General features: G+C 32.7%; 2 protein-coding genes across 4 annotated transcripts in view; both read right to left on the reverse strand.

Moving 5' to 3' along the window:
• Positions 1-1687: 1687 nt before the first annotated feature.
• LOC131940285 (MFS-type transporter SLC18B1) lies at positions 1688-12751 on the reverse strand. Of its 3 annotated transcripts, none has more exons than XM_059298930.1 (17): positions 12503-12751; positions 11299-11359; positions 10630-10865; positions 9899-9994; positions 9586-9659; positions 8712-8859; positions 8415-8483; positions 6291-6381; positions 5594-5730; positions 5197-5295; positions 4846-4940; positions 4422-4517; positions 4110-4184; positions 3898-3991; positions 3262-3439; positions 2604-2726; positions 1688-2343 (listed from the first exon to the last, which is right to left on the reverse strand). In XM_059298930.1, exons 2-16 carry the CDS (start codon positions 11354-11356, stop codon positions 2674-2676), a joined length of 1599 nt encoding a protein of 532 aa, XP_059154913.1. In that variant the 5' UTR covers positions 11357-11359; positions 12503-12751; the 3' UTR covers positions 1688-2343; positions 2604-2673. The 3 variants fall into 3 exon arrangements, with proteins under 3 accessions (XP_059154913.1, XP_059154912.1, XP_059154911.1); XM_059298929.1 differs by lacking the exon at positions 12503-12751 and adding an exon at positions 12453-12471; XM_059298928.1 differs by lacking the exon at positions 12503-12751 and having other exon boundaries at positions 11299-11739.
• A 1431-nt stretch (positions 12752-14182) lies between these two features.
• The window catches only part of LOC131940282 (uncharacterized), a 33439-nt gene continuing 29573 nt past the window's right edge, over positions 14183-18048 (reverse strand). The window contains exons 5-9 of the mRNA XM_059298924.1: positions 17686-17972; positions 16961-17232; positions 16536-16655; positions 16182-16387; positions 14183-15925 (exon numbers count right to left, since the gene is read on the reverse strand). Of these exons, the coding sequence (XP_059154907.1) occupies positions 14796-15925; positions 16182-16387; positions 16536-16655; positions 16961-17232; positions 17686-17972 (2015 nt within the window). The 3' untranslated portion in view covers positions 14183-14795. The remainder of the gene's footprint in view (positions 15926-16181; positions 16388-16535; positions 16656-16960; positions 17233-17685; positions 17973-18048) is intronic.

An 18048-nucleotide genomic window follows, 5' to 3' on the forward strand; every position in this document is an offset into this window, starting at 1 on the left:
AAAATAGCAGACAACATTCATGACACGACAAATTCCATAACTATAACAAAACGCTAGTTGACTATGTTCAACGTCATTTTATTTAGCCACCAATTCATGGGGATGGAGTAACTAAAACATGTGTAACATCATGGATCATTATAGTTTTGATCAAGAATCTAATTAGTATCTAGATCTAAAATGCATTACAATTACGCATTGTTACACTTCCAAGTTACACAAATTTATGATATAGGGGAAGCAACTCCAAAAATGTTAATTTAACTTCTTTTTTCCCCTATTATTTCCCTTAGACTGTAGATATTTGTTTCTAGAATCGAAGACGTTTTTATTTAATCAAATCATGTTCGGGGTTGTTTACCGATTTGCTATACTGTTTTATATGGATTGTGACAGTCTTTGAATAACGACACACTATTTTAGATTATTTTTATGCCACAACAGCCTGATGTCACGTGTCTTCACAAAATGTCAGACCTACCCCTCCCTTCACTGCAACGTTCCGTTCATCTTGTTCCACAAAATAAAAATAAATAAAGATAAAGCTAACGTAAACTAACACGTTTTCCATACATTCAAAATAAATATTGCGCCACGTATCATAACACCCCCTCCCCCATCTCCTGAATGTTGTAACAAAAAACAAGAGAAATCATGGTAAAATAATAGAAATTCATATTCTCGTTATTTACAACAATAACAAATAATACTCATGACCTATACAGATATTTATGACAACTTACACAATAAATAATTTTGCTCTATAAAGCTCTACACTCTACACTTTAGTTATCCATATCATTAAAGACAGAATATGAAAAGAATTAGGTAAGTCTGTATTTGTTAAAACTGTAAACTTAACATTACATCGTGATTATGCAATACCGATCCCAGGTCAAGCAGACTACACGTTTTATGATTCTAGGTGTATCGATACCAACACTAACAGCGTACACTTTAAAACTTTATTTGATTTTAGTCCCTTTTTTTCCCTTACTTGTAACTACATAATCAAATAGCAATAATTAATCTTTAGCCCCTTTATCTTACTAAACTAGACACAATCTTAAAATGCTAACACTAAAATATATTTGGTTCAAGAGCTCGATTCAGTAAGGCTATATTAATATAGTACGCCTTAAAGTAGCCTCTGCTCTGGTTGGTAAGATAGTGCTTCGCTATGATGTAAAAAAATATTTAAAATTCATTTTGAAATACAGAGCCTGGAGGTCCATTAGGGAGGATGAACTTCACCTGTTACTATAACCTCTGAATATGAATGGAAGGTGTGGTCAGCACTGTGCCCAGCCACCTTTACTTTCCTAAGTCAGATACTGTACCTTTCAGACCTGGGTGGACTACAGACAGATTCTATTTCTTCAACCACTCCATTCCATGCTTCTCAGAAAGATAGAAATAATATATTTATAATTAGTCTACACATTCTTTCTTTTAAACTCATAAGAGCTATGTAAAATGTATATTGATATTTTACCTAAAATACAATTTATTATTCAAATCACTTTGATTTAACAAGCTTTACTGTTTTCTTAAAATTATATATTCCAAGCCTATAATGTAATACACATTTTGTTCATTTTTAATCTACAGCATTTTAATTTAGTTTTTTTGCAATTAATTCTTATACAAATACAAAACAAAGTTTTCAATTGCTGTATTATTTTATTACAGTCAACATAATTAAAACAAAACAATGTTAATCAAATAACAGAGTTGTTAATATTGGTTGGTTTTTTTAATTAGAAGATAAATTTTTCTAAAATTTAACATATAATGTATAAATAAATTATCAGTATACAAATCTCATCACATTTTTATATATAAAACAATTTTGAGTAGAAAACAATATAAGCAAGTATATGACATGTAAGTTAACAAAAATAATTTTAGCCATTAATTATGTAGAAAAAATCTTTAAAGCATTGGCATGTACAAAGATAGTTTACTTGAAATATTTGAGCAATCAAAGTGTTTGAAAACATGATTTTCATGATTATAAATGTTAATATCATATTTCATTAACCCTAGTAACACTACAACAATAGTTAACACTGATTGTGCATAATTTAACCCTCATATTGCCACAACATTAATGTTATAAAAAATTGTGCCAGATTTTTAACCCTTATAATGCCACAACATAATCTTATCACAAATTGTGCCTGAATTTTAAACCATGTATTACCACAACATTAATGTTATTACTGATTGTGCCTAATTTACTCGATATAAAACTACACTAAAGTTAAAACAGATTGTGCTGATTCTATGACATGTTTGTGCTCTAGAACTGGTCAATTATGTACTCCCTCACTGACTAACCTGTATGGAAAAAAACAAAATAAACAATTACTGAATGTTTATCCGGATTAAAGCAGTAAAAATACTTTTATTGTGATTTATAGAAATAGATTAACCATTGATTAATTAGTCATAATTAAATAAAAACTCTATTTGCCCCCTATGGACTTTAAGGTTGGAAGAAATATTAGAACCCACAACCCTGCTAATCATAGGTTTATTGATACATCTGTATGCTTGCGAACAAGTCACAGAATATGATTGTTGATCAACATGATTACCTTGAATCTCCTAGACATACATCCTTATATACAAAAAATTGTACTATGGGCAGAAGGTTCTAAACAGTCATCATACATGGGCAGAGGTCTGTCTTTCAAACACCTGTCCATTTGCATGTTGACCTATGAATGAGACAATAAATGGTTTTTTTTAATCAACTCTAGGTAAAGTTAAGTCCATATAAGTATACTTATTTTTTTAACCATCAACTGCTCTACATAAAGTCTACAGTAAGATATCTTTTGAACAGTTATCTATAAGTTTATTGGTCTATAAAGCCATTAATGAGTATGTCTCAAGTCTACAGGATGTTCTGTCTGCCAAATAGGTGTCCATAACCCTTCAGTAATTTAAAACCCTGTGTGTCCAGATTTTCTCAAAAATAACAGTTCAAATTATCAGGCAATAAACTAAATCCTAAATCATGATTAGATCTAAATATCTACTAATTAAAAATGATGCATTATCAACTTCACTGTAGCAGGTATTTACTAAACAAAATATGCTTCTAATTTTGGCATAATAGGTTATTGTTACAAAACGAGTCATCAGTATGGCTGGTATATGATGGTGATGACTGCAGTGAGAGGTTCAAGCGGTGGGACGAGGGGGGTTGGACTCAGTTATAACAGTTATAATAATTAACAAATAACCTACTATGAGCTTTTGTCTGCTGATTTGTTTCCTTATTCAAGTCCAGCTCCCTGGACTCCAGTAAACTTTCTCTGTTCAGTTGATTTTCAGAAACAGTGCTGTTGTAGCGAACACACAAGTCTTTTTTATATGCTTTCCTTGTTAGTCGGCGTATCAAAAAATATGCACTACAGCTTAGCATCTGAAATTTTAGTTTCATTCTTTAGAAATTGTCAAAAAGAATAACATACATCTGAAATATCTGTATGAGAATAATAAAATGGGAATAATATTTAATAACTGTGTAAATAAACATATTACAGCATACACCACATCTTCTTATTCTTTGTTCTTAATTGTAATCTTGGATGAGATTTCCTCCAACATAATTAAGTGTTAGGTGTCAACTTATTAAGCGCCATAAAGGCCATTGACTCCAATTTCAGTCATAGCCTTTTTCCAACCAAAAACAAACTAAAAGGTGGCAGCTGTTTCATTTTGGAGTTTTCTCTCCTAGATGGGTTGCTGACCCAAGCCATTGAGCCTCATCTGCCCAGGGGCTTGAATTCTGGACTTATTGGTTCAGCAACCATGAGTTTTACCAACCCGACACTGCTAACCCCTACACCGTATCTAAATCCACAGTAAGAAGGTACTCACCACAAAAAAGTTGATCCCACTGACAACAGTTGTGCCGTAATTAAACCCAATTTTATCAACTAAGGCTCCAGCCATCATTGGTCCAGTAAAAGCTCTAAAAATATTGTAAAAATATTAATTTTAAAATTATGGTTTTTGAAAGAGAATACTCAGTGAATGTTCAAATTTATAACGAAAACATCAAGTGTAAAAATACCATCTAGTAAACTTACCCTATAGAGAAAACAGCATTAAACAGTCCAGCAACGATGCCGTAAGTATCTAAATTATTTTCAAATCCAATTTCACTGCAAGAAATAATTTACCATGTTTTTAATTCCATTTTAAACAATTCTTATATAGAACAAATAATATACATTATCAAGTACTTCATATATTTTACTAAAAAAGTTGTTTACACAGAATTAAGCAACTAAACATAGGATTCCTCTGACACACAAAATGCTTACATGGCTCCTGTAAACAAACACTTACGTGGTTACTGTAAGCAACCACTTATATGGCTCATTAAAGCAAATACTTACATGGCTCCTGTAAGCAAACACTTCATGGCAGGTACAACTATAGTGCCAAAAAAAGATCCCACCAGGATGAGGCCTATAATAATTATCCACAGTTTGCTACAAATACAATGAAAATATATGGTTAAATAGTTTTGACATTTAAATTTTCAATATAAACTCACTAAAAACAGAACATTATTTAAACACATTGGTGGTGGGGAGAGTAACCAACTCTACCTAAAGGGTAAGCCTCTTTTATTAATGTAATTTAAATTTCTAAACGGGCAGTAGTAAAATAGTAAACTACCAGGTACTCTGATGGATGTGAACTGATTGCTAATTACAAATTCTGAATAAATGAAGATGATTTAATGATTTATAAATTTATAAATCACATGATATTTTGGTGGATTTTCCTTAACAAAGAACTAAATAAAAAACTTACGATGGCAAAAATGTAATAAAAGGGCTGGGTCCTATAAATAAAAACCCAACTCCACACATGAAGTTCCCCAGAATTATCAGAGGGCCATCTAATTTCTGCGGAGTAATAACAAGGAGTTAACTTCTCATGTAAATAATTGGCCAATTATAAGTATCATTACTTGCTTATGTTTTTAAAAAAACTGATTATTTATGCTTACAGACATTTTACATAATATTGACACTTCATTGACACAAAGTGATTTCAAAATTGTGTTGGATATAGAGATTTACAACTCAAGCCATACAAAAATAATTTTCGTTAATACATCATGATGTAAATTTGAAATTGTAAATATATCTGTATACATACTGTTGTATCACTGATGTATCCCCAAAGTGGAGACAGGATTCCATACAAGCCAGGAGCTATGACAAAAATCAGCCCAATTAGAACTGTTGATAAATCAAACTGAAAAAAAAAGGTAATTTTTAGGCATGCAATTTGTTTAGTGTACCCTTTTTACAATAAAAACTAATTCAACCAAGTGTAACAGTTTGTAGAAAAAAAAAGTGTTAGTACTACAACAATAATTAGATTTATCATTTGTATGGCAGCAGATATAGCTAAAAAAAACAAAGAACACACCCAAAGACTAACTTTAGCCCTAAACAATGTTGATAATCTAACATAGTAATGAGGTTTACCATAGATAATTGCTGTATTAAGATGTTTTTTGTTAGTACCACAAACTGTTGTAATGGCCTACCTGTTGCAAATGGTCAGCAAAAGTTGGATCTAGAAACACAATGCCAATACCACCAGCTATCATGCTCATGGAGGCAAACCATATCATAGGGCTTTTCAATAAGTAGATCACTTTTGACTGTCTCTGATGCTTTATTTCTAATTAAAAAAATTATTTTTCACTTAACAATTATTTCCTGTTAATAATGTTGGTTGGTATTCCAACAAGTGAATGACTAACTTTAACACTTATATGTAGATAATCAACAAACATATACAGGCAGATGGTTAGGGAATAATTACAAATACACTTTTTTAAAATCACAAATCTGTGTATGTTTAAACCTTTTTAGTTTGCTACATAACAGAAAAGGAGCCAATGAAGTATTGTTTGATGAACAAGGCCCAATTTCACTGCTACTTATTTTAACCACCCAGGTCTGATGGGTACCTGAATCATGCTAAGGGAAGTAAAAGTGGCTGGGTATCTTGTCATATGCCGAGGTCACTGAAACAGGTGAGATCTACTACTTGGATTATCAGGTTCCAAAGGTTACTTTACAGTTACTTAATTTATAAATGGGATTTATCATTCCTTTGTGTCTGAAACATTAGGCCTCTCCATAGGACTTCATCTTGTCAACTCCCTTATTATTGATCAACACAATTCCAGTACATGGAGATTACTATAATTATTTGTACATTGAAAGGTTTCTTACCTGTATACTCTGGCAAGAAGAAATATATCACAGCTCCAGTAATTAAGATTAATGATCCTATCACATAAAATGGTAACCCAAATCCTCCAGCCTGTTGACATAAAACAATAGATTCTTGTTTTGAACTTTGTTTGGTAATCATAAAATAATTATTATTTATTTTTAACTAGAAAAATATTAGCTGTAATTTTACAGTAGGTTATTGATTGGAAAACACGTGAATAATGGAAAGAAAAATCTAATTTATAAACTATCAGTCAGGGTTCGTACTGCTTTTTGAAAATAAAATTCCAGACTTTTTCCAGACATTTTCCAGACTTTTTTGGAAAAATTCCAGACTTTAGACAGATAATGTGTTAGCGAATAATTTTTTTAAATAATGCACTATTTGTACTGTCTTTATAATTACTTATACTAAATTGACATTTATTTTAGGCAATTGAGCTATATTCATATTGAACTTTCTCTAGCCAAATTGACAGAAAATCATTTTTTCTAAGTTTGCCTATTTCACCCTACCTAAAATTTTAACAATTAAAATAATTGATTAAAATGATGCAACTATATAGTTTCCAATGTAATCTGTTAATGATCTAATTGCTTATGTTTTCAATTAAACTATCATTAAAATGGTATTGGATAGTGATAATTAATTACTCTAAAGAATAATAATGTAATGTATTAATTTAGGTCTGCTCTTGTTAAGTAGCCTTAGGCTACTTGTAAAAAAATGTGGAGCAAAAAAAAAAAACCCACATCATTCACTGTTTGTGCTTATAGTAATAGCTGAGAAACGGGTCTGCAATAAAAAAAAATTGCCGGTATCCCCCCCCCCCCCCCCCACAGACACACACAACACGGTGAAGGGGTCACTGTGAGGTCATAGTAGTCTAGACTTCAGTATGCCTGTTTAATACGTCATAACATGAACTGTGCTGTGACTTATACCCCTCTCCCACCCTCCTTACCAAGCAGTACCAACTACCCACTTGGGGTCACGGTGAGTTCACACAAGTGACCGATGTTACAAGGAGGGGCGGGGTAGTCTAACTTTAATCGTCAGCATTTGCAAAGATTTCAAAAACAGTTTAATGGAAGGTGGATTAAAATTAAAGGGGTCATCCATTTATGACGTCCACATTTTTTTTTTTTTGTATCTTGCGAGTAGAAAGTAAAATTAAGACGACTGTGCTGGTGTTTTAAAAACCATCACAGCATGTAAACAAAACACGGTATTTATATCTGCCCTAACATTATTGCAAGAGCAGGTCGTCACACTTTATAAAACCCTCCTCCCGACTTTCCGGAGTGTGACGTCATTTATGGACGACTCCTAAATAAAAAATAGTACCTCTTTGGTAAGCTGAAGCAAACAGAAATACAGCTATGAACCAAAGGAGGCCTTGCGACTTATTCATCTTATAAATGCTAATATTAATCTAAAGTAAGTGAACGCGTGTGGACAGAGGGCGGGGGGAAGGGGGGAGTGGGGAAAGGGGGAGGGGGGGGGGGGGGGGTCTAAAATCCGAAAAATTGTTGTAAGTCATAAATGGATGACGCCTTACAGACTGATAAATTATATCTAAAAACTACCACTCACACATCTCCCCCATAATTTTTGTTATGACTGCCTACAAGCAAACTCAAACGATGAAAAAATAGCGGGTAAAATCGAGAGCCTAACAATTCTGAGGGCGACATTCTTTCATTAAATGACAATTTTAAGTACTTGTAACACATTTACACGGGGTCAGTCGCGCCACAAAATATCTCTTCCCTCCCTTCCCCTCTTCTCCCAATGACGTAGTAACTGAGCATAAGCGCGGGGGGAAAAAATTGGAGTAAATTCACTTAAAAATAGCAATTTTTGATATGGAAAATATGGACTACGAAGTTTTGTTTCTAAAACTAGATTCCAGACTTTTTCCAGACTTTTAAAAAATACAGCCCAAAAACTAGCGATTTTCCAGACTTTTTTAAGTCTTAAATTCACTTTTCTAAATTCAAGACTTTTTCCAGACTTTCCAGACTGCGTACGAACCCTGATCAGTTGTATACCAGGCATATATATCCTGTTTAGCTATTTAAATGATATGTGAGCTATACTCTTGGTACATAACAAACCTCATATAGAACACCTCCTAAAGCTGGCCCAGCCATCAGGCCAATACCACTTGCAGTCTCTAGCAGGCCCTTAAACACACACAATACAAAATCAATGTAATAATTACTGTATGGAGATTTTTTTTAACTCCTGGAGGTTTTAAATATCACTTTAAAGTTAGACTTTAACCAATAATCTAATTTTTAAAAACGTGTTATCAAGTTATTTTTTATTCACAGACTTACGTAGAGACAAAACATTGAATGTTAAAGGATTTTCTGATTACATGACATAGTCATATCAAGTAAAACACTTACAAAAACTGTGGCCACGTGATTGGGGAATTCGTTTGAGATTATTGCAAATGAGGAAGTGATGAAGGCAGACAGCCCCAAGGCTTCAACACTTCGGCAGGCAAAGCAAATGATGATGAAAGGTAAACCTGAGGGGCACCAGTGGAGTGTGCTGAAACAACATCAAGCAATTAATAAATTAATGTCAGACATCAAGCAATTAATAAATTAAGGTCAGACATCAAGCAATTAATAAATTAATGTCAGACATCAAGCAATTAATAAATTAATGTCAGACATCAAGCAATTAATAAATTAATGTCAGACATCAAGCAATTAATAAATTAATGTCAGACATCAAGCAATTAATAAATTAATGTCAGACATCAAGCACTTAATAAATTAATGTCAGACATCAAGCACTTAATAAATTAATGTCCGACTTCAAGCACTTAATAAATTAATGTCAGACATCAAGCAATTAATAAATTAATGTCAGACATCAAGTAATAAATTAATGTCAGACATCAAGCACTTAATAAATTAATGTCAGACATCAAGCACTTAATAAATTAATGTCAGACATCAAGCACTTAATAAATTAATGTCAGACATCAAGCACTTAATAAATTAATGTCAGACATCAAGCAATTAATAAATTAATGTCAGACATCAAGCAGATGTTTTCACAATTTTAAAACTGTTTCTTTACAATAATAAGCAAACAGCCTATTCTTAGCTGGCATTGTAAATAACTGGAAAATCAATGTATTTTAAAAGAATTTTTTTTTTACTTGATAAACTGCTTTTAGCTTTTGTAACAACAATTTTAAAATTTTTAAAACTTTTCAAAAACAAGAATACACAAAGTTTATTTAATATGAAAAGAAAAACCTACCCAAATAAAATGGCACATGTTCCTCCTACTAAGATTCCAGAAACAAATAAAAACTTTGGTCCTAACCTTGTTAGCTGAAAAAATTATTTTTAAATTGAAGTCAGCGAAAACAAAATTTTAAATTAAAATTAATTAAAACTGAGTTTAAACAAATTTTAATGCAGTGGGCTTAAATTTGGCAAAGAGGGGTAATAACATGTAGCTAAACTGTTGCTAATAAGACTAGTGTTTCTTTACAGAGAGGAACTAGCAAAATGTAATGGACATTATTATTAATAACTGTTGGAGGTAAACGGAAAAAAACTTTACATACAAAGTTTCCATATACAGGTGAAGAGACAAAGATGACTAGCTGAAACATGCTGAATATGAGCCCAATGACTGTTGTAGACACTCCTTTCTTCTCTGCCTGGATACAAAACAAAATTTAATAAAAATTAATAAAGAATAATGTGTAAATATTTTATTTTTTTCCACTGAGAAATGATTAATATTACCTTATCCATAATGTAGTAATCTGATAATGTCTAAGTCACATAATATAGTATGGTAAAACAGAAGTTTATAAACAATTTTAAATATTAGGCCAGTCTTTAAGTCTCTTGAACGACCCCATGGCCCACAGACTTTTATTGGACAGTGTTCCCAGTAAAAATAAGGTAGAAAGGTACTAAACTGTTGACACAATGTCGTCATACTGATCTTGAGTGTCCACACCATTAAGTAGGTAGTGTGACATCCATCTCCCCCTCCCCCCACTATTTGCCCTTTTTGAAATACTAAACTGCTGTTAGTATGATTACAAAATAATAAAAACACAATTAAAATGACTAATTAAATAGAAATATTCTATAATTTAATTGAGTCTTTTGGTTTTGTGGTCTAATATAAATGGCCATCAGACTCTATGCCATAAATGAATTGACACACTGTGGAAAAACTCCAACAGGCCCAAATGTATTCTAGGGCTACTGTGTGTTTATGCCACAAAAACCATCACCTTAAATGGAAGATTTCATTTTAATTTGTTTATCAATTACTTACTTCTTGTGGAAAAAATGGAGCTAGCAAAGAAAAACCACATCCAACAAAAAAATTGGCCAAACTAAGTAGTGCCAAAACAATTTTGTTCCTGTGGGATAACTGTTTAAATTTTAACTTGGCCTCAGTCTCAACATTGCTGTGGCTCCCACTGTCATCATCACTTTTTATGATTGGAGGACTCTTGAATATTATACCACCATCAACTTCATCTTCTGTTGTTGAGGGACATTTAGAACCTAACAGAAACAGATCACAAATTTTACTGGAGTGATTTATTTAAGCGAAAATATCAGTTGTTTTTAATTTTGAAGAATCTATTAAAAATCAAGCAATAAAACAAAATGGAATAAGATTTTTATCTCAAGTAAACTGCAAAGTTCATCAGAGAAGAACTTTAAAGTGCTTAAAATATGATTACACTACAACATTTTTTGTGTTAAGTCACCCATAATAAGGGTTAAAGTATATATTTTTGACATCATTTTTTTTCCATCAACCGTAACCAGGGTTTATTGCATATATATATATAATTTATTTATTGTTCTATCTCATATAAGGGAAGGGGGAATATGGACATGCTCCAGGGGAAAGTTACCTGAAAGAAACTCTTACCTTAACATAGATGGTAACATTTTTTAAACACTACTGCAACTTCATTAATAGACTAACCTGATGCTTGAGAACCTGACAACAAAGGTGTTGATTCATTACAACCAGCTTCATTCATTTTCTGTAATAATTTATTTTTAGAATGCATATATTACTTTATTATACAGCCAGCACGAATACATTATACAAGGTTTAAAAACAAAGTTGCAATTTAAGACTTTCATTTAACTAAAAATATTTTACCCAATATATGTTAACCAGCAATGTTAAAGCATTGAACTCCTATACCCAGTATCAAAATGCTGAGGTCACTGATTATACGCATTTAAAATGATAATCTTATCAGGTGAAAAAATAAATAGGCCTATGTATTGCTACTACATACAAACTAGCATGAGAGTGATGGAAAAAATTTCACCAGAGTGAAGTAATATGAATTAAAGTTCATGTGTGTAGATCAAGTTTATAATAAAAATAATAACAACACAACTGTAGGGAAATGAAAAATATATCTAAAACTATAGGCCTAATTACCAGTTTACTGTAAATATTTATTTTGTATTATTCACTTAAGTTAAAAAACACACTATCAGTAAAAAAACAAGAGATGCAATACGATCAAATCTAGATATTTTCTAATAACACACACTCTAAAACTCTAATCCTTGCCCTAACAGGGCATATATATAGGACTGTTAATAGTAATTAGTACTAATTAGTAGAGCATTGTAACTCTGGTGGTTATGGAAAAACCGGAGGTTATGCATGTTTCTTTAACGCTGAACTTGAGTTAAAGTGATAATGATATGATACAATTTTCCTAATTATTGTAATTAACACTACGTCACTAGTCTAATAGCTTGGCTTAGGCTTAACTCAAATTAACTGTTAATGTTAAATTGTTACGGTGATAATGAATAATGATAGAATTTTCCTAAATGACACAAATAACCTATTCTTATCTGTTTATTCGTACAAGTGATAATGGTACATTTTTCCAAGATCTATCACAAAAAAATTGACTCAATAAGAAAAAGACAGGCGTTTTAGATTTTAGGCGTTTACAAAAAATTTGATTCTACTGACTCTAACTGAGTGTTAGATCTAGACTAGATTTCTAGATCTAGATCTAGAATCAAGACTAGATCTAGTTTACTGTAATTAAGATTCTTACTAAACTCAGACTAAACTCTAAACAAACTACTGAAACTCACACTCGCACACTCAGTTGACTCTACACTACTCTACACTTAACTACACTTACACTACTCTACAGACTCTACACTCTACAGTCTACAGTTGCAGTTGGTCTACCCAAAGAAGTGCGTGTAGTACACTGCGATTCTAAGACTAATCTTAAAAAGTAGAACAGTAAACAAACAAATCTACACTGAAATAGAATCTAGTCTGGTTGTCTGTATCATACAATTCATCAACTAATAACTGATCTAGATCTAGTGTCTACATTCTAGAATTCAAGAGCTAAAATCTGGTGTTACAACATGGTTATGAAATACCAATAGATTTAGTACGAGGTCAAGCAGACAACACGTATTTTTCGATTCCAACTTTTAGTGTATCGATACGTAATCAGATAGCAGATGTCAATATTTTGAACAAACTAGATATACTCTAGCACACGTTTTACAAAAAAAAAAAGTTGTATTATTATCCTCAGGTTTTAAGTACAGATTAAGAAACTAGCGTTAATAAGTTAATACCGTATTTGTGTTAAATTACAGTTAAATATACGGTATCGATTATAACGAAACGAAGTTGGTTCATAAATACGCAATATGGAGGCTTACTCTTATACATTTTCCCCACCCCCAAACATAACTTTGTGTAAAGTATTGAAAGCGATTTTCTCTTAACTGTGTGCTTACCATGATTTGTATTCCATTAAAACTGTTGTCATACATGTTTTGCAGTAAAACACACTTACACACACACACATATATATATATAAATATATATATATATATATATATATATAAATATATATATATATATATATATATATATATATATATATATATATATATATATATATATATATATATATATATATATATATATCCTATGTATATACACATATAGTCTATATATATATAAACAATTATTTGCGAGTTTAAGTTAGTTATCCTTTTTTATTCTAGCAATCTGTGGGACAGACCACGTTCACCTGTTTCTGTGACCTCTGAATCAGTTTCTTCCAGGTAATCTCTTTTGTGACCTTCTGACCAGAGTCAGTGGCGTAGCTACCGTAAGCTAGCATAAGCAAGGCAAATCGAAAGTTTGTCCCCGGTTGCCGGGAAGGGTCGATACGCCTCTGAGGGGCCCCCTAACACTTTTTGCACAGGGGCCCAAAAATGCTAGCTACGCCACTGACCAGAGTATGACACTTCTGCCAGCTAACCATAGTGTTATCCTGGATGACACCCAAATGTAGTTACAATGTTGTACAGCGTTGACATTAAGTTACTTCAAACGCATATAACCTAACCTGTTAACTTTTATATTACTTTAATTTAGTTTTTGAAGCTAACACACATTTCCAATCTCAAAATTAAATAGATATATTTATTGGTAGCCTCATAGTGGAAAATATTGCATAAAGAAAAAATGTTAAAGTAGGTAGGCTAAATAAAGTTCCCTTTTTTGAACCTGACAATTCATGGGACTAGTGAAGTCAAGTTCACCTGTTTCTATGACCTTGGGTATGTAGGGATAGTGTGGTCAGCACTATGCCCAGACGTCTATCACTTTCTCTAAGGAGAGTTAGGTACTCATCAGAGCTGGATGGACTCACAGACATTCTACTGACCTGAACACATAATTGAACTTGAGACTTTTGGGTTATTAGTAGTCTAGCAATCTACCTTTAGGCAGTTACATAAAGATAAAAAAAAATCAACAAACATTGTTTACAAAAGTATTTTTATTCATCAATTATTTTTTAAAGTAAACCATTGCAACATTTTTAAACAAATGCACTATTATTGACAAATAATTGTTCACATTCAACAAATAAATTATTAAATACATGATTCCAGGGGCAGATAATCCTGAGTATTTGTACCAGCTTGAAAAAAGTACATTTTATTTATATAAAAATTTATTAAATAGTAATGCATATTTATTCATATAAAGGAATGGTATATGAAATACAATAAAACCTCAAACAACTGAAATCTATATTTTCCACATAAATGTCTAATAACCAACAAGTCTAAAAAAGAATAACATTGTTATTGAGAAACAGGAATAATTTAACAGCTACTTACAAGCATATGGGCACCTATTTTACAATTGTTTTAAATTTTGTTCTTTTACTTTCTGTACATTGGACCTAAGTTACATGTTTTTTGCAATACATCTTTAGCTTTACTTCAATCACAAATGCATTGGTACTTTCTAAATTTAAATTCAATTAATTTTTTGAACATACAAATACTCCATAATATCGACAGGTTTTTTTCTACAATATTTTAAATTATTGTTACATTCAATTACAAGTTGGCCCCTTATGTATTTATGGATTAGCCATAATGGCCTTACACATCCAGTAACATCTCAGAGTTAGAGTTGGCATGTGAAGACGTACTGTTTTCATCGTCTTCACCGAGGTTGTTAGGTGACATGCCCACACCATCACCCAGTGATATCATCGGCAGCGGCGACGCAAGCGTGATGTCATTTTCAAAGCTGACCTCATCGACATCATCATCATCATCTTCCTCTTCATCCTCCTCGGAAACTGCCTCATCCTGGTCTTTATCATAGACTTGATCATCATCCTGCTGGGCAGACAAAAGCGTCGAATCCTTGCTGCGCACAAGTGATGCCCCGCTATTCTGCACGCTCAGATCACAATTCTCAGAATTAACACCTCCGAACTGCATGATCATCATCTCAGAGCCTAACGACTCCTGGTCCCTAGACCCAACACTTGATTCATTAACATGCAGCATGTTTAGATCTGTACTGCTTCTATCCTCCTCCATATCATCTATATCCTTGTCAGACGAGACATCATCATCATCATCATGCAGACTGCTGTCATCCATCTCGTGAGAATCTTCTCCAGCAAAAAGTAATGCACCATCCTCAGGATCAACACCAAGCATAGAAGAAGCAGTCCTGGAATTACTTTCATCTTCATCAGACATTTCTTCTTCATCTTCCTCTTCCCCTACGGCATATTCCATCTCATCAAAACTACAATAAGCATTCATAATTTCATCAGGAATTCTGATCAATGCCACTTGCGGAGATATATTTAACAACAATGGCAATTCCCTCCTTTCTTGGCCTCTAAATAGTTTATTCCCAAGCTGGGACTGGTAGTCTAGATCTGTGATCTTACATTTCAATTTAGGATGCTTGGAGGTTAAATGTTGTTGAACAGGTACCTTATCAACAGACACAAAGTCACAGTACCCACATTTGAAATTTTTGGAATTGTCGTGCTCTTCCATGTGGGAGTTAAATTCAGCCTCAGTTTCAGCACGGAAAGAGCAGTGGATGCACTGAAGTGGGGTGCTGATGGATGCATCGTGGAATGTGTACGTGTACGCCTCGTGTTGCTGGGCTACGTGTAGCCTATAGTAGTACAAACTCTCAGAGGTGTAGGGACACTCGTTGCACAGGTATGTGAGGGGGGTCTGGTTCTTTCGTTTGGCAGCTGTAAAATGGAAAAATAATTAGTTAAGTTAAGAGAGAAAAACGAATTACCATAGTGAATTAATGAAATATACTTTTAAAAATATAAATTAACTTATAATTTTTTTTTAATTAAATATTATTTTGGTTATTTCCCTTGTATAATAAAACTTATTTCTTGAAATCATTTTTAGCCCGTTAGTTTACTGTTCTTTTTTTTTGCAAATAATTATGTTTAGTTTATAACACAATAGTACATGAAAAAGAAAATAAATTACCTTTCTCATTGCTGGAGAGCTCTTTGAGTCCCATCTCTGTAACAATTGGCTTATCTATTTCTTCTGGAACTATAGCTTTAGTAACTGCACCAGTTGCTTTCCCTTTGGTAGTATTTGTAGAGCCAGTAACTCCACATCTCCTCAGATGGATCACCCACAGTTGCTGTCCTTTGTGTAAGCAGTATTGGTGGCGCATCAGTTTTTCTCTGAAAATAGGTGATCAAGTACTAAGTTTTAATATCTTTACAATTTATTTCAAAATTTATTTCATAACTAGCAAGTTTCAACAAGTGCTGATTTGGCTAATTTTTATTAAAAATATTTTTCTGTTTCAAGCTATTCTATTTTACTTACTTCCCAGAAAAAGATCTACTACAATAGGGGCAGATAAATCCTTTAGGCTGGTGAGATTTCAGATGTGATTTCATTGCTTGTATAACACAGGAGGAAAAGTCACATGTTTTGCATTTGAACCTAAAAAGGTAATAATTGAACTGTTAATTTCCAAAAAAATTTAACAGAAGAAATGTATACATTCTATTTTTAAGCATATGATTATTTAACATTTTTACAGCATTATGATTATTGCATTGAAATTAATAACCCATGCAAACATTCAAATACTTGTTCAGTTTCTTAATTACTTTTCTAGTCATTTGTTTGAAATAATAATAATAATAACAACACTAATTTTTTTTTATTTATAAAATTAATTTGGTAATAAACAAAAACAATAAAGTTGACCTAAGAGATAAAAAAAAATCTAATGCATGGCAAACCTCATTGGACTGTTTCCTGAGCCTAGTGTCATTCTAGTTGTGTAACCAACATCTAGGGAGGAGCTAGGGACAGATTCACAGTCAGGTAGGGCTTCACCTGTGCTGTCGCAGGTGAAGCCTCGATCCAGCTCGGTCCAGAGGAACTTCTCCTCTGAGTGTGTGACACTGTGATGCTGCTTGACCTCATGGACATTGCTGGCTGTGAAGTCACAGTAGTAACACTTGACTGTCACATCTAGTTCTATGCCAACTGTCTGAAGAGACTTGCCATGCTGTAAAAAAAAAGCCAAAATTGAATTATTAGGAAAAAAAAATTTCTTTTACAGTAGAATAATTTCAATATAAGAAAATGGTTTGGCACATTTTTACAGAAAAAGCAGTAATAATCAGTGTTCTTTCACTGCCCTAGGAAGATAAGAGCACAGAAACTGTTATTAAACACCACAAATACAGTTGAGACATGTATACTATACATGTTCCATGGGGAAAATGTTTTCATATTAACATTAACTTTTTGTGAGTTGTTTTTCCTTGACATGTGAAGTAGTATACATGTTGCAAGAGTTAACCCGCTGTAATTAAGACATTTAATATTACACTCACATAGAGGGAAGGGAAATTAATCAGAGAGTCACAGGTAACCTCCCTTTTATATTTTTTTCGGATTTAAAAATATCTTCATCTATTTATTTAAAAAATATATAAAACTTATGACATTAACGTACTTGTTTCTTAGGGTGCAATCCATCCTCATCTGCCATTGAATCTTCACTGTGCGTTTGTGTTTTTAACTTTTTGGCACTCTTGCTCCCCGTGGGTGCACTCCTCTTGAGGTTTGAGCTGGAGTCTTGAAACTTGGAGATGAAGGCGTCTGTGTTGGAGATGTGGAAGTCTGGATCTCTGGAGGCCTCTTCTTGGACCTTCAGGGCAAGCTGCCTTGTTGCCTCAAGTAGTTCTTCCACTTTGTTTTCTTTCTTCACATTTCTAACATAGGTGTACTGTTCCTCATGACCTGCTCAGTAAATAAAATATAATTATCTCTTTACACACATAAAATTTATTTGTTACCTAAAATTAAATAGAAATAA

This window comes from Physella acuta, unplaced genomic scaffold (assembly GCF_028476545.2).
Source record: "Physella acuta isolate Inbredline_101_S28 unplaced genomic scaffold, ASM2847654v3 ptg000315l, whole genome shotgun sequence".
In the NCBI taxonomy this organism is placed as follows: Eukaryota; Metazoa; Mollusca; class Gastropoda; family Physidae; genus Physella; species Physella acuta.

Excerpts from the sequence above, each read along its gene's own strand:
- LOC131940285 (XM_059298928.1), bottom strand. The coding sequence starts at position 11,386 with ATGCATTCTAAAAATAAATTATTACAGAAAATGAATGAAGCTGGTTGT. Across the intron at positions 9,995-10,629 it reads CTCCATTTTTTCCACAAGAA|GCAGAGAAGAAAGGAGTGTC; the intron begins GTAAGTAATTGA and ends TTTTGTATCCAG. Across the intron at positions 9,660-9,898 it reads CACCTGTATATGGAAACTTT|CTAACAAGGTTAGGACCAAA; the intron begins GTATGTAAAGTT and ends TAATTTTTTCAG.